Source organism: Heteronotia binoei, chromosome 17 (assembly GCF_032191835.1).
Source record: "Heteronotia binoei isolate CCM8104 ecotype False Entrance Well chromosome 17, APGP_CSIRO_Hbin_v1, whole genome shotgun sequence".
Lineage (NCBI taxonomy): Eukaryota > Metazoa > Chordata > Lepidosauria > Squamata > Gekkonidae > Heteronotia > Heteronotia binoei.
This window is the reverse complement of record NC_083239.1, coordinates 13,091,432-13,107,794: the sequence shown is the minus strand read 5'-3', so window position 1 is coordinate 13,107,794 and position 16,363 is coordinate 13,091,432. Positions and strand designations below refer to the sequence as shown.

The following is a 16,363-nucleotide window of genomic DNA, read 5'->3' as shown; positions in this document are numbered from 1 at the left end:
CAGATAAAACTCTTCCTGGAAGCTAGAGATGGAGCTCCCCTACAGGTAAAAATCAGCCTGTATAGAAAGCCAGCATGTCAAGCTAGGTGCAAACTCCTGACATCTTTCTATGTCTTCTGTCAGTAATGATGGCGGCGTCTTCCACACAAATACAGGGGTTTATAGTTTCCCTGTTGTTGGTTTGGCTGCAGCCAAAGCAAGCAGCAGCAGCCCTTCCACATCCATGGCAGATTCCCCTGCCCCAGTCTCCCAGCATTGAACGACTCCCTTCCCCTGGGCCAACAGGGCTATAGGAGTGCCCTCCAGAAGCTTTTGCTTCTTTTTCAATCAGCACTAGAGTATCATTATACTGATATATCATCATATCATGAGCCCACTTCGGTGGGGTAGGGCGGGATATAAATCAAATAAATTAAATTAAATAACAGTAGATGTAGCTGGTTCTCTTAATTCCCAGAATTAACTTTTTCAAAATGTAAGTCTCTATTCCCTTTTGTTGCGCAAATATACCTTTTCCCTTATAGCTCTGTAACAGAAGGGACTAGAAACTTACTTTTAACAAATTAAAACTGAGAATTCAGAGAACTTGTGACACCTGTTGTTACAATGGTATATTGATAGAACAAAATTCAGTCGCTGACAATTTTCAAATAAGAAAAAAAAAAACCAGTGATGGCGGAAGGAAATGGCTGCCACAGGGACAGGATCAGGGAAAACAAACGACTGACACATTGCCAGGAAATATCTGAATTTTCCTGCCCACACAGCAACCATCCAAGTTTCTTTCCTAAAACTTCTGAGTAAAGCAGGTTTGAGATGGATCAGAGAAAAGCCAGGGGAACCCCCAGAGGTATACAGTGTACCATGATGCTGTGAGGAAGCAGGGGGGAGCATCCCAAAAGCATTGAACTTGGGGCAAATAACCCATGCAGAAGCCATCAGTAGCTTTGGCTTGGTTAATTCGCAAAGTCTGATAGTCAAAGCACACAGCCTCCATTCAAGTGAGAAGGGCAGCTGAGGTGGTCAGCCTAACACCAGTTGAATAGAAGCCCTACTGTTGTTCTGACCCTTTCCAACAAATCTCTGTCCTTTCCCTCCTTTCCCTTACTGTTCTTGCATTTTTCCCTACGAAGCACTGAAGGCAAGGCTCATCTTTACTGATGGTGCATGATTCTCTGACAAAAAAAAAACAGGATGTAAACCAAAGAATGAACTCCCTAGAGTCGTAGCTGTCTCTCAACAAGGACACATCAACTCCTGGTTTTTAAAAAAAAAGCTGAAAACAAAATAATAATAAATTCAGGGAAAGGGCTTGGAAGAAATAGGTCCATACAACACAACTCCTACTCTGTGCCAACCTGTAGTCCCGGAGACAACTGTATGTTAGCCATAACTAATTCTGCCGAGAAGGAAGCTTCTGGCAGAGTTAACATTCTTTTAGAGGATCCAGTAATTCTGCCTGGGAGATACAAATTATACCCTGCTGCTCAGAGAGAATCTGTTCGTATAGCATGAATGCGACTGAAGAGCTTGGCCATTATTTTTAGATTTGTCTAGATTTCAGCATCGGGAAGGAAACTTTTTAGGTTTTTGTCAGTTTGGAATCCAAGCTGTTTATAGGAAGAAAACCAGTATGAATCTTGTATCATTAGGTGGTTTTATTGCATAAGCGCAGAAAAATCCAACAAAGATAAGTTTTGTAGTTTAGTTTAGTTTATTTATATCCCACCCTCCCCGCTGAAGCAGGTTCAGGATTTTGTGTGTATGTGTTTTGCTTTGCTTTGCAAATGGAATCACTACTATTGTAAAAATGAATGAATGCTGACTTTTAAAAAAACAGAATCAGAGGTAAAACATTCTTATCCTTATGTCTGGGGGATATATTAATGGTTCATTCTAAATGCTGGGTAAATTGTTGTCCATAAAAATCAAATGCACCTTTTGAGCAGCCACCAATCCTTTCAAATAGCAATTTGAGGAACAGGTATCAAAACAGCCAGTGGCAAGGAGTTCCTCAGAGTCATTGCATGCTTTATTAATGTGTGAAATTGATTTTGCTTGGACTCTTTTTCTAGCAGGAGCTCCTCTGCGTATTGGGCCACGCCCCCCTGATGTAGCCAATCCTTCAAGAGCTTTGAGGGCTCTTAGTACAGGGCCTACTGTAAGCTCCAGGAGGATTGGCTACATCAGGGGGGCGTGGCCTAATATGCAGAGGAGCTCATGCTAGAAAAAGAGCCCTGCATGGATAGCTGTGTTTGCACATTCAGATACAATCCCTTTACACCTTCACCATCTCTAAAACCACTCCTGACTTTGTTAGCCCTTACTGTCTCATTGTTACTGCCATTAGGGTTTAAGCCTTTCGTCATAAAGAAACTTACTGCATGCACACAGACACGCACCTTTAATTCCATTGCCTTTTTTGTCTCTTTCTTTTCTCGGTGTGCTTGGAACTAAAACCTCCAGTGCCCAGTTATGCATTCTGAAATCCCTTTGATTTACTTAGTTTATATCTATATTTTTTCACTAATGGGGACTCAAAGCAGGTTACTGTATCCTCCTTTCTTTCATTTTATTCCCACAATAACACTGTGTGGTGCAGATTAGTCTGAGAATGTGACTGACTCAAGGCCATCCAGCAGTTTTCCATGGCAGATTCAAACCTGGGTCTCCCAGATCCTTGTCTGACATTCTAACCACTACACCACACTGGCCCATTGAAAGCTGGTTTAACTAAATTTGTGCTGGGTTGGGAACTGGGCTGGACTCTATGTAGAACCCATTTAAGCACATCATCCACCTCAAACATTTCTGATTTTAAAAGGAGCCACTCAGGCATGTGTGAATTTGATTACTGTAGGGAAGGATGAGGAAGGAAGTACTTTTCATCTTTATTATCTACGTGGAAGTTTGAATGCACATTGCAAAGTCCAGGGGATAAAAAAAAAACAAAATCCCTGCTGATGCTGGTATGACAAATTGCCTGCTTATAAGTTATGTAAGGCTGATGCAAATTGTGGAAGGCAAGGGCCTGTCTTCTTTGCTAATGATGTATACATTAGTACCAAAACTCTCCCCCCCCCCCCCCCAGTTTCATAATCTTGCAAACTGACAACAATTTACTGCCCATATGCAAGTCATTTTAAAGCATGATATAAATATTGTATATGCCTATATTTTTTTTAAAAAAATGTGCAATTGTGCCAATACAGACCCTGTCAATATGTACATACTCGGTATGTTCCTTTCCAAGAATCTGCCAACCAAGGGCTGAACAAAAAGCTACTAAATGTGAACCTCTTGTGGTTAACCACTTGTGGGTGCTTTGCTTTTAGCCCTGCAGACCCGTTGCAATTAATATTTCCCTCTGTGAAGGGATTTTCAGTTAAAGAATTAACTGCAATCCTAATAAAAGACCAAAAAGAAAATGAAAGTTCAACCTATCTGGAAGTGTTTTTCCTTCTCCACATTCTCACGCATCCATTTGTTCTACCCCCTCATCCAAGAGGAAAGTGGAAATATTTTATATTACAACTAATTGAGGTAGAGCGTTTCTATTTCCTTCTTGATTTTAAGAAAATAAATATATCTATTTTAAATAAACGTTAGGGTGTTTAAAAAGTGTCGCCTGTATGGAAGGGAGGGGAGAACGGAGAGGGGGGGGGGACTTAACGCATTCCTATTGCAATCCTAAACACACTTGCTTGAGATAGATTCCGGTGGGTAGCTGTGTTGGTCTGAAGCAGCAGCAGAATGCAGTTTGAGTCTTTAAGACCAACAAAATTTTATCCAAGGTATAAGCTTTCCTGTGCATACACACCTCTTCAGATACTTGGGAGTAAGTGCTACTGAATTCGGCGGGATTTATTTCAGAGTATACGTGTCCAGGCTTGCCCTTCAAGAGGTTCTTTTTCACTGATTAATAGAGAAGAGGGTTTTTTGCATCTGTTCTTTTTTTTTTTAAGTACTGGGAAAGCACATCAACAGTAGTTCTGCGAAATACATTCGTAGTTATTTGTGGCAGTGGAAGCGGTGCCTTCGGAGATACATAGAGAAGTGCTGATTCGGGTGGGGGGCTGTGCTGGCCCAATCCAATGCTGGCTTACTCACGAGTCAGATCCGCAACAGGATCGCAGCCTCTTCCTGAGTCGCGTATTCAAAAAAAAAAAAAAATCCCGTCATGTTCAGTGCAATTTACTCCAGAGTATGCCTTACGCTGCACTTCTGTGTGGGCAAGCGATGGGAGCAAGCGCTGAATTCGGCAGAACTTACTCCCGAGTAAAACAGAGCGAAACTCGATCCGCAGCGGCAATGTCTGCGACATGCTACTCAAATCCATGAAATTCGTGGAGGCTGAGGTTTCCCTTGGGAGTCAGCATCGCGGCCTGAGCCCTGATGGGGCAGGGAAACTGGTCCCCCCCCCCCCCCCTTTCTCTCTTGTTAGCTTTAAGTAAGGATCGGTTTGATAGAGTTTGTCTGAAAACTCGCTCCTAGGCGCCTTTTGGAATGTACCCTCTTGCATTTAGTGGAACTTAGTAAGCACGCTTAGTCCACAGTCAACAGGGGAGGGACGGTGGTAGAGCATCTGCTTGGTAAGCAGAAGGTCCCAGGTTCAATCCCCGGCATCTCCAACTAAAAAGGGCCCAGGCAAATAGGTGTGAAAAACCTCAACTTGAGACCCTGGGGAGCCGCTGCCAGTCTGAGAAGACAAGACTGACTTTGATGGACCGACGGTCTGATTCAGTAGAAGGCAGCTTTATAGGTTCATGATCCGAGACGACTGAGGGGCTGCTGGTTCCTGATCAGCTACATCTCCTCCCTGGTCAAAAAGAAGGGTGGAGAAGGAAAGCCACCCTGGCTTCGTATTCAGTCCCCCGTCGGATTTTATGCTCTTTTTCCGAGGACTTCCCTATGCAACGAAGACACAACAGCGATGCGCAAAAGCACTGAAGAAAACCCGCCGTCTTCCCTATTGGCAATATGTATCCCGCAAACTCATCGCGCGGCTGCTTTGCTTTACATTAAAATTCGGTGGGTCAATTTCACCCTTGTGTTCAAATCCCTTCCGCGGTAATTCTTCCATTATCTCCGGATAGTATTCCACCCCACACACAAACACACACGCAGCCCACAGCCCGACGGAGACTCAGCACACGTACTTGCTGAAATCAACCAGATTTCCAAACCTGCGGAGTCAATTTCATTATAGAATTTCATTGAAAGTAGTCAATTTCATTCTAGAATGGGGAAATGTTTTACCGTGTCCCTCCATTGCTTTTTGTTCCACTTCCTAGGAATGGAATAACTTCCTTGGCAGGTTTGGGAGCTTGTTTTCTGGCGACCAGATATTTGTCAAAATCACGCCACCCCCTCCCCCCCCCGCAATTCTCACAAGCGGGGCAAGATCTCCAGAGACATTTTGGGTGTTGCCTTAAACGCTGCGATCCTGTGGAAGGGGTGGGGCGCTTGCTGTCAAGGAGACGCGCACAAGATCGGCTTGAAACGTGATATATAAAGTTGTGCCTTTGGTAAGGAACTGTTTTCAAGTGATGTCCTAGAAGGGGCAGAAGCAAGATTCCTCCCCCCACCCCCAATTTCCTTTTCTTTCTTTTTGGTAACTTTTACATTTTTGGTATTTCTGGGTCAGACTTGGAGAAGCCTTTTGAAATGCAGGATCTCCCCCCCACACACACGCGCGCGCTCTTTCTAGGCGCTAAAAGGCCTCCTGTCACCTTTGACTATTTTTCAAACCCGTCTCCTCTGAAGCCAGAAAAGCTCATCACACACCTGGGCCAGCCAGTTGAATTGCTTCCTGGATCTGTGGGCAGGTATTTTTCTTTTCCAGAAAGAGGAAACTGCTGGGCCATGTGCCAGAGGCAATGATGGCATGTTATGTATCATCATAACAAATACGGGTCAGAGCAAGCCAGATAAATGGTTAATTTTCTCTTTCCCCGTTTTTATACACAGGGGGACTGAACAAGGCCATAGCGAAGTGAATAGCCCTGGCTGTGTCATCAGACCCTGGAAGCTAAGTAGAATCAGCAAGGACTTAGATGGGAGACCACCAAGGAAATCCAGGGTTGTTAGGAAGAAGCAGGCAAGAGCAAACCACCTGCTCCTCTCTAGCCTTGAAAACCCTATGGTCTTGGATGCCAATCTAGCACACTATTATTATAGCAAACTGTTACAAAGGCAGCAACTTGGTAAAGAACATGCCTTTGAGCATGTGCATGGGTTGTTTTTTTTTCACTGCATCACATTTTGTTTCTTTTCCCTTGCCATTCCTTCAAAAACAGAGTGGCCTAGGTGGTAAACCCCTCTCTGTTTTATCTTACAATAAAACCCTGCGAGTTAGGCTCAGATGAAGGAGAGTGAGAGAGGCCTGAGAATGCTAGTAAGCTTTCACCAGTTCCCACATAACCAGCCAGGAGGGGATCCCACAACGGAACCTGCTTGTGACCCAGGGTTTGTCTATTAAGGGATTTGAACAGGCTGCCCTAGTGAGTCAAGATGATGCTAACCATGAACTGGGGGTGAGGAGGGAGAGAGAGAGATCAGCCGGAGGTGGGGGGAGGTAATTCAACAACAAAATATCTTAGCCCAGATTTTATAGGCAGAGAACTCAGCTTATGATTGTTCTTCTAATGGGCTCAATTGCCTAAGAAAATAACACAGTTTCTTCTCTCTCGCTCTCATATACCCACATGCAAAAGATGGAGGGAAGCTGGCTTTGAGGCAGACTTTCAAAAGCCGAGTTAAACCTTGTTTGGAGGGGGAAAAAATTATCGTGGGGTTTGAACGCCATTCCTTTGGGTGGCAATACACTTTTAAGAAAAGCCCATGCACAGTCAAACACGCACAGCAAGCACTCGACTGCTTTGTCTCCTCCCCTAAAAGGGTCTAGTGCTTGACCAAGGATATGTTTCCTCTGTAACACCGAGCAGGCAAAAACTCAACCCCAAAAATGAAATTGGATGCCTACAAGGCTGAGGTTACAAGCATAAATTAAAAAATTAAACAAATATATCTTTAATAATACAGTGCAGTTTAAAAGTTAATTAAAACAAAATTGGCCTTTAGCGATGCTTGTAAGTAACCTCAACCTTTCAGGTACCCGATGCTCTTTCCTCTGTTCCAGTGTCAACAGAACTTGGTCTGAACATGCAAGTTTCTATCCTCTCTTACCCGACCGAATCTCTTTCAGGGGATGCCAAGCATTTATTCAGGAGCAGCAGAAATGCATGTGGCAGGAAGATGGGTTCCAGTATAGTGGAAGGCTATTAAACGTTGTATAGTGGGCAGAGTGTCAAACTAGGATCCGAGAGACCTTGATTTAAACCCTTGGACGTTTGTTGGTAGCCCTTGAGCCAGTCACGCACTCTCAAGCCTAACCTACCTCGCAGAGTTGTTGTAGGGATACTGTGGAGGAGAAAAGAACAATCTGATTTGCATCCCCCATTGGAGAGAAAAGTAGGGCGTGAATTAAAATAAAAAAAAATAAAATAACTGGGAACGAGTGGTGGGTTTTTTTATCTCCAGTTTAGGCAAAACGCTTGCTCATAAGGATTTATTTATTTATTCAGTTTTTATCCTGCTCTTCCCCTTGAGTGGGGCTTAGGGCAGGTTACAGCATATCATAAATCAATTTTAAAATTAAAACATGACTCAATAAAATTTACCTCCATACAGCAATAGCATAGGTTACAAGATGGCATCAATGTGGTTAAGGTACTCCCAGAGTTTCCATTTTATGTGTGTTCAGATATTCCAGTTTCTGGGGTCGAATTCTCGATAATAGCAGCATGAATCAACACATGCAGGTAGGGCAAGAAGGGAGAGCAACTAGATAATGTTGGCAAGGGAGGGTAGATCTTTTTTAAATCTAGAACTATTTCCAAGCGTTTTATTTCACTTTTATTTACATGGATGGGACCCTCCCAACCCATATGCCCCATTAAATGCACATTGATTGCAAGATGCTTTCATGCATAGCACTACATGCTCAGATTGTCCATCAACTGAGTACTTTTTAAGGTGATTCACTGTCCAGTTTTCAACTGATTAATTATAAATATGTTTTCATATGGCCAAAACCTGAACACAAATGTAAGATAGAAATCTTACATATTGACAAAAGCTACCGGCCACTTGTTGAAGAAACAGAAAGAAACGTCCGGAAGGTTTTGTTTTTCTATTACCCCTCAAAAGGGCATCTTAGAAACCAAAATGGAACAATTGGGATTAAGATTATTAATTTTGGTTGATTGATCTACCAGTTTAAATGATTAAAACTTGGACCATTGTTAGAAGTGAAGAGCTACTGTGTGTGAGAACGGTTCTCGCACATCTGTAATTCAAATCCTATACTAACACTGACTAAAATTGACATATGTTCCTCTCCTGTGAAACATTAGTTGCTTTCAGATGTGCAGACGAATCACACAAGATGATCAGGATCAATCCTCACCTAAGAACAGGTGTCACTCTTCATGAGGCTGTAGCTCAGTGGTGGAGTATCTGCCTTGCATGCTGAACATCCCAGGTTCAATCCATGGCATCTTCAGTTAAAAGGGTCAGGTACAACAGGATGTGAAATATTTCCACCTGAGACACTAGAGAGCTGCTGGCAGTCCAAGTAGACAATACTGGCTTTTATGTATCAAGGGTCTAATTCTGTAACCTCTCCTATGCAGACAGGTTGGATCCAGCCAGCTTTTTCACTCATTCTTGCCACCTCCCCATCCTACATCATTTTTGTCCTTCCTCTTCCACATAATTTTTTGTCCATGCAGGTCACATGATCCTTAGAAGAGCTTTCATGATCCTCACTGGAGACCCCTCCTTCCTTTCTCACCAACAGAAGTCGTTGGATCCAACTCGGTGAGCTTTGCTTCTAATTTTTTTTAAATGAAAAGTTACAAAACTAAAACTAAGCATCTGTTAGTATGATTTCCTGCTCAACGCTAACATTTATTACAAAAATCAATTGTAAACATCCTGAGGCAGGGACTTGCTTTCTTGGACCCTACAAAATGTTCATTATCTCATGAAGCATGCCTCCACCAACAGGAGCCAGCCTGCTTACTGAGGTCTTCATCTTAATCTGCCTCTGATTGGTCTGTCTTGGGAAGAGGGGCTGGTGGCTGCCAAGGACAGGGTCTTCTCTACAGTGGCACACAGCTTGTGGCATGGCCTCCTTCCAGAAATCTGCTAGGTGCCTAAACTCTTTTGAGCATAGGGGTCAAATGAATGCACTTTTATTTAGACAACTTTTTAAACGTACATGGTTTGTTGCTTATTTAAATTTGTTTGTTGTTTATTGTTATTGTGGTGCTTAGACCAAACGTACATACAAAGTTTCCAGGATTGTTTGAATTTGTTATTTTAACCCAATTTGTATAATTCAGATTGAATATTTGTTGTCCTAGCCTGTTGTAAATTGTATGTGTGCAAACATGTATATCAGACAAATGTACCTGTGTGTGTGCGTGTAGGTATATCACCACTTGGATGTTAGCTGCCCAGAGTGGCAGAATACATTTATTTCATAATAATAAATTTTGATCTGGTGTGAATTTTGCACTTACATGTTCATACTTGAACACAGTAAAATCTCAATAAAATAATTTTAATCCTGCCCTCTGCAAAGTGCTCATCTTACATCAGCGTATCCACCAGGAATGCATAGTCTGCTCCTCTCTAAAGAATTTAAGTTAGCATAGATGACTCTTAACTACAAATGGGAAGATCAGAATAGCACCAAACAGAAGGTCTTCTAGACTTCACTTTCCAGCCAGACACAATCACTTTTTAAAAGTGGCAAAGTTTTATCCTGTTTGGGAATGCTTTGGGAACTGGAAGCTTCAGTTTAGTACTGTTCACATTTCAATTTTACCTTTGGTAATTTTTGTTCTAATTTACCATCTCTATTTCACACTATTTAATTTAATTCCAAAGCTACCACAATGGCCTTCTAGAATATAACTGTGGCTATAAATTTAAAAAGAACACTAAGAATTAGCACTGTCAAAAGGGAAGCACCACTCTGTCTTTCCTCTCATTTGAAAGCAGCTGTTGGAATACAACTGCAAAAGATATTAATGATGAATGAAACAAGATGCATAAAATAGAATTCTGATTCCATCTTCCCACCAACCCCTGGGGATTTTTGCTGTTGCTCTCATGGGTGTTTTAATAGATTTCTCTATGTTATTGCAGATTTTTATCTAGCCAATTCAAGTTTGTTTTGATGAGATTGCAGAGGTGTTAGCCAATCTCTCTCTTCTTCTTTAGACACACACACACACACATCATTCCAAATAATTGAGCAGCCTGGAAACAACATTTTTTCCCCATGCAATTATAGCTTCTTTGCTAGAACATTTGACATTCCAGCGTCTATCAGATGGGATACTGAACTGGGGTTTTTTCCCCCCCTGTATGGCGGAAGCAGGGAGAAGATAGGTCAAAAACATTCCATCAGTCCTTTTGAGAGCCTCCAAGCCAGTGAAAGATGAAATTCATAGGGACATTTCCCCTCAAGGGGAAACAAACATTCAGACCTGGATTTTTTTTTTCATTTGTAGACAAATTTACAACCTGACTCTTCACACGTTTCTTAAGAAGCCCATCTGATTTGTAGATCTTGATCCCATGGGAAGTGTTTTAGCATGGGGTTTACATCCCTGAAAATCCTAGTGCCCATGCCATCTGCAAGTGATCCATCAAACCTAAAGCTCTGCAAAGATTTCACCAGTGGGTGGGTGCTGAACAGAATATACACTCCCTGCCCACAGATACTCCCTGCCCCAAAGGTCTTGTAAATAAACTATGCCTTTATCCCTCAAAAATAAAAATCAGTCCAGATTTGCAGCTAGCGCCACAGTTTAAACACACAGTTTGTACAGGCTAAATAAAGAATTATTGTGGGCATGTTAATCTTCACTATATAGCGCAGAAAGAATTCAACGAGAAAGCTAGGATGGTTTTGTGCAGAATCATTGGCTGAAGACTGAATGGCTTTGACCCACCTCCCTTCCCCCATACTGGAACTGGGACACATCGAGAGTGCTGAGTGGTGAGTACATTAAAGAGAAAACAACCAACAACAGCCAAAAATGCCTTGAGGGAGAAAACAAACCCAAGCCTGTTTTTAAAGGGAAAAAATCACCACAAAAGCCCTTATCTCTCTCACAGCAGAGGAGTAAATCTGAGGTTCTGATCCACTCTGGAGGAAATGAAGCACTGGTGTTCTTGTTGAGAGGGCCAAAGCTGGTGATTCTTTGGCCCAACTGCAAATAGGGGAGGGCTAGAGGGAAAGGGGAATTCAACACCTACTTAATTTCTTGCATTTTTCTTACAGCCCCCCCACCCCACCCCATATACAAACATACAAGTGCTTGCATGGTTAGTTTTTAGTACTGAGAAGGCATCAATCGATGTAGCAGGCAATGCTCCTTGAGAAATTGAATCTCATAGGGAAAAGAGAGGGGTGGGCTTTCTTCAGAATCCTCTAGCAAAAGCAGAGTTTTAATTGAGACCCAAATGTGAAAATTAAAGCGAGCGGATGAGCTTAGGAGCAGCAAAGAAGGAGACAGGAGAAGAAAAAGGAGGTCACCTTGGGGATTGGCTCAGAAGCTTTGGATCTGTTACATTTTTAAAAATACAGCTCCCCTTCCCAGCCAAATGAGATGAGATCTCTTACCTTTCTTGATCACAGACTGGTCCAAAAGATTCATCCCTGTTTCATCCACAGCCTTAAGGGAAGGGTGGAGGGGGGGGGGGAGAGAAACAGGCAAAGAGGTGGTTGATTCAAGGATTAACTTGTGCTTGAGAAGTACATTATCTCCTCCTAGATAGCTCGATATATGTAATTGTGCTGTAATTAAAATAAAGACAAAAGGGTGGGGGTCCTCCTTTTACATGGATCAACATCCAAAGTTGAGGCTTGCATCAGGTGGTACTGGAAATCTTCAAAAATATTGCGCTACAATGTCCTGTTTCTCAAGAGCATTAAAAGGAGAGACGTTTGGTTGTGTTTTTGTAGAGGAGGAAAGCTGCATAGCATTTTCAGTTTGCATTTGAACAAGTCAGAGTTATTTATGGAAAATGGGAAAACTCAAGAAGCATTCCAATTTGCTCTTTATACCAAGTGATTTAAAAGTGATTTGGCATCATTTAGCTAAAAGTCAAAACATTTTTAAGCCCATGGATTTCATTAAATAGCTGTTGAAACCTCTTGGGACATTTGGCTCCAAGTCAGGCCTCATTTACTTGGGAGTAAGGCCCACTGATCGTGTTGCAGAAAAGACAGCCTTTTAAGTCTATTACAGCTTATGAAGTGGCACCTTAAAGATCGATTATAGCCACCCCCTCAAAAAAAAAAATACTTTTCCATACTGGTGAAGTGGTCTGTAGCCTAGGAAAACAAGATTCTGCCACAAAGCTGTTTTATTTCAGATGAATAAAGTGGGACCTACTTCTGAGTAAACCAGCCTCACCTCAGTCTATAAAAGCACTTAAATTGGACTGAGCCCAATTTACCTCTGTGTTTAGAGGGAAACAGAATTTTGTCAACAAATTGTTTTCTTTTTCTAATTTTCTCCCATTTTCGGAACTCAAAACCGGACTGAATTTTAAAATGGAGTCAGTCAGCATAATTCCTTGCAATTAGGTTTGCTGTTTTTCTGAAAGCACGAAGTTTGACTTTATACACGCAAAACCTACTGACACTAATAGCATTCAAAAAGTTTGTGCTGGGCCACTTTTTCAGCCCCTCAGAAACCCCAGCAAGCTGCCCCATTCCGAAGAAGACCGCTTCAAAATGGCTTTTAGGAGCTCAGCTGTTAAGAGCTGCTGCAGTCCTTAGAAAGTGGACCTTTGAAAAAGCACCATTCAGAGTCTAAATGTGGAAACGTTTTTGAAAATGGAATAAAAAAAATATCAGTGGTAAATTACAGAATGATTTGGAGAACCCTGTTTAAACACACACTTTTTAAAAAAACACACACTCAAAAATACCCAGATAATGCAAGACAAATACTAACCCAGGGGCACAACCAGCGCAATTTACTGGAAAGTAAGCCCTACTGAGTTCAACGAGACTTTTCCTTAAGGGAATACAACACTGCCCAGCCCCCCAAAAGGAACGAGATTCCAGCAAAAGTGCATTGTAAAATCCCACCTAATTCAATTGGAGGGGATTAAATCGCACTTCTTAAACTGGGTTTTTAATGAAAAGCCACGTCGTTTCAGAGCTCAACTTTGCCCTGATCATTTGCTTGGCGGAGCCCACCTTCTCTACAGTCGAAATGCGGAGGGTGGGGGGGAGCGGGGGGAATCAACCGCCAGGAAAATTTGTGCAGCTTTAATTCGGAATGAGCCTGGTTCGGATGTGAAGGGGGGGGGGGGGAGAAGAGTAGGAACGACGACCCTCCCTTCTGCCAGGACCCCAGCGGTTCGCCCGCCCGTCGCATTTCGTTTGGTTTAGGACTGCACAGTTTTGTGCTCCTGGTGAGAAACCGGATCGGGGCCCTCTTATACCCATCTCTCTCATTTTCTCCGCTGGGAAGTTACAGGCAAAGGGAGACGTCGAGGGGCTGGGGGAAAGCCGGATAAGTTTGGAACAGGGAAAACCTGAGGTTTCCTTTGCCAGAATCCCGAAGCGGAGGGCGCCGGAGAAAAGATTCGCATCCGGTCAGCCTCCGATCTGTTTTTCTCTCCGCCCCGCAGCCCCATATTTTATTCTGCACAAATTTCCAATATTTTTGCCACGACGTCAAAAAAAAAAATCGCATATGTTCAACGGGGGAACAAGACACATTAAAAGGCCTTTGGATGTGCTTAAAAAATACAACCAGCGTTTGACCAAGGTCATCTTCCTCTTTTAAAAGCCAATCGAGGTCTCTAGCACGACGGGGAAAGGTCTGCTTTTTCCTCCGGATTATGACAATAATGGACTGGGAAAGATCTGAGAAAGGATGGGATTACTCCAGTGGAAGCCCATTCATTGCGACGGGAGTAACTCTGCAGAGGACGGAGCGTGCTAACTTTCCCTCCGGGAAAGGAACAAGGAAATCTCCCCCTGGGGACGTTTCCAGGGTGCAGAACAGGGGGGGGGGGGGGACAGTTTGGCTTCCCGAAAGCAGTCGGACCCATCAGTTTTTTTTTTTTCTCAGCCGGCTGCCACGCCAAAGTCCTAGAGTTCCCTGGGCTTCTCCCCTCCTCCCTAGGGAAGCACGCCTAGGATTGTGGCCCTGATGCCAAAGGAGACGGCCAGAAGAACCCTCTTCTTGTTGTTCTCGCCAGCCCGTTTCCTTTGCCTGCCTCTTCCTCCCCAGTGGGCCCGATCCTGCTAGCTCTGGGGGAAAGAGTCTACGTCCTGGGCCTTCCTTCCGAGGCAGCGTGCGCTCCTACTCTGCCGAGGGAAGCGAAGGATCACGCCGGGCCCGCAGATCCAAGCCCTGGAACACCCGCACTGGATCTGGCTGGGAAGGCAGAAGGCCAGAGCGGGCTTGCTGGACGCGAGAAGGCACTAGAGGGCCATTGCAGCCCATGCGCCGGTGGCCCCGACGGTCCAAAGGCCGACCCCCCCCCCGCAGCCCCCCAAGCGCTCAGCCATTGCGAGAAGCGACCCTTACCTGGATGTCGTCGAGGCTGGGGTGGCCGAGGCCGTGGAGGCCGAGCGGGCCGTCGCCCAAGGCGTGCGCGCCGTCGGCCAGGCCGTGGAGCAAGCGCGGCACTCCGGGGTAGTCCCTGCGCGGGTCGAGGCCGAGGGCGCGGTGCGTCTGCGAGAGGAGCCCGGCGGCGGCGGCGGCTTCCTCCTGGCGCGCCCGCTGCGAGTGCCAGCCGGCCTGCTGGTGCTGGTGCATGGGGTTGATGGCGCCGTAGGGGTCGCCCAGGTGCGGGTAGGCGGCCTCCTGGCTCTGCGAGTAGGGCAGCGGCGGCTGCGGGTAGGGCGGCGGGAAGTAAGGCGGCTGGAAGTCCGAGGCGGGCGTGTGGCACAGCGGGGGAGCCGACGAGTAGGCCGCCGCTTGGTTCAGCGACGAGAGCTGCGAGAGGCGGCCGCCCGTCGAGCTGCCGTTCAGGCCGTCGGAGCGCTCCTGCAAAGGAGACGGGAAGCGGCGGGAGGTCAGCGGGGAAAGCGGCGCCTGCACAGCCCGCCCGGCTCCCTTCCGCGGTTCCCCGAGGGCGCCCGGCCTGCACGAGAAGTGCTCGGCGCGCCTCTAGGCAGACGCAGCTTCGGGGCCCGACAGCGCTTCGGGACAGCCCCCCCCCCCCCCGGACTGGCGGGAAAGAAAAGGAGGCCCCAGAGCGCAGCCGGCCCCCAGGGAGACGCAGCTCCCTTTCCTGCTTGGAAACAAACTTGACTTTTGGCGGGGCTGGGGGGGGGGGCACCTCAAACCCCGAAGGCGCACCGGCAGACCGAGTTGGGGATGGCGCCGGGCAAAGAGCGAAGGCACAGCGCTGCTCCCCGGGCAAGTCCGAGGGGGCATCGAGCTCCTCTTTGTTTACTGCCTGCCCCCCACGCACCCTTCTCTCCCGCGCCTTGTTTGGTCTCCTCCTGCGCAGGAAACCCAAAGAAGACGACCTCTCCGCACCAAGCAGACGCGTCGGTCCCCTGTCCTGGCTGGGCCAAACAGCCCGCGGGATCACCTCGGAAATTGCCCTCGTCGCTTCTTGCAATTCTTTCTCTCCCCCCCCCCCCCTTTGTATTCGACTCGGCTGACTCTTTGCTTCCCATCTCCCCCGCCCGCCCGCCCTTTGCCAATTCTCCATAGGAAAAATTAAACCGTCCGCCAGGGACTTGCCGGAGCCCTGACATCTGGCCAAAATTAAAGGGTGAAATCTTTCTTAATTTGCAGGGATTGGGTTGCCTCAATTAACTCGCGCCCAGAAGAAGCCCGAGAAGGAGGGGGAAGCATCTCACCGCCCCCCCCTCCCAATACGCACAAGCGCAAGCAATCCAACTTACCATGGCGGAATACGTGTGAACTAACATCTGGGCGGCGGCGGCGGCCAGAACAATTCTTCTAGGAAAGTGCCCGCAACTGGGGGTGCGGTGGGGGGTGAGGATAAGAAGAAGAGCCACGAAAGAAGCCCCCACCCCCCGGAACGCGACCCGTCAAACTCTACCCGCGGCCTGCGCTTCCATGGGTGTCTCCTCCTCCTCCCAGGCTCCCTCCAAGCGAGAGATCTCCGAGGGGAGGGGAGGGGAGGGGCGGCCCGCAACGCCAAGCTTCCCCTTTAAAACCTGCGCCTGCCTCCCGCTCCCTTCTCGCTCCCTCTGAGCCCCGTGCAACTCCATGGGCGCCAGTTATAGAGGCGGGAGCGCGCCTGGGGGAGCGGGAGCGCGCTTTAA

At 46.0% G+C, this 16,363-nt stretch overlaps 1 protein-coding gene across 2 annotated transcripts in view; it reads right to left on the bottom strand.

The window, feature by feature from the left end:
- TFAP2E (transcription factor AP-2 epsilon) overlaps positions 1-16,072 on the bottom strand; it is a 92,858-nt gene extending 76,786 nt beyond the window's left edge. For both annotated transcript variants that reach the window (XM_060258264.1, XM_060258265.1), the window contains exons 1-3: positions 15,977-16,072; positions 14,643-15,104; positions 11,708-11,759 (exon numbers count right to left, since the gene is read on the bottom strand). In XM_060258264.1, the coding sequence (XP_060114247.1) occupies positions 11,708-11,759; positions 14,643-15,104; positions 15,977-16,003 (541 nt within the window). In that variant the 5' untranslated portion in view covers positions 16,004-16,072. The remainder of the gene's footprint in view (positions 1-11,707; positions 11,760-14,642; positions 15,105-15,976) is intronic.
- Positions 16,073-16,363: the final 291 nt, after the last annotated feature.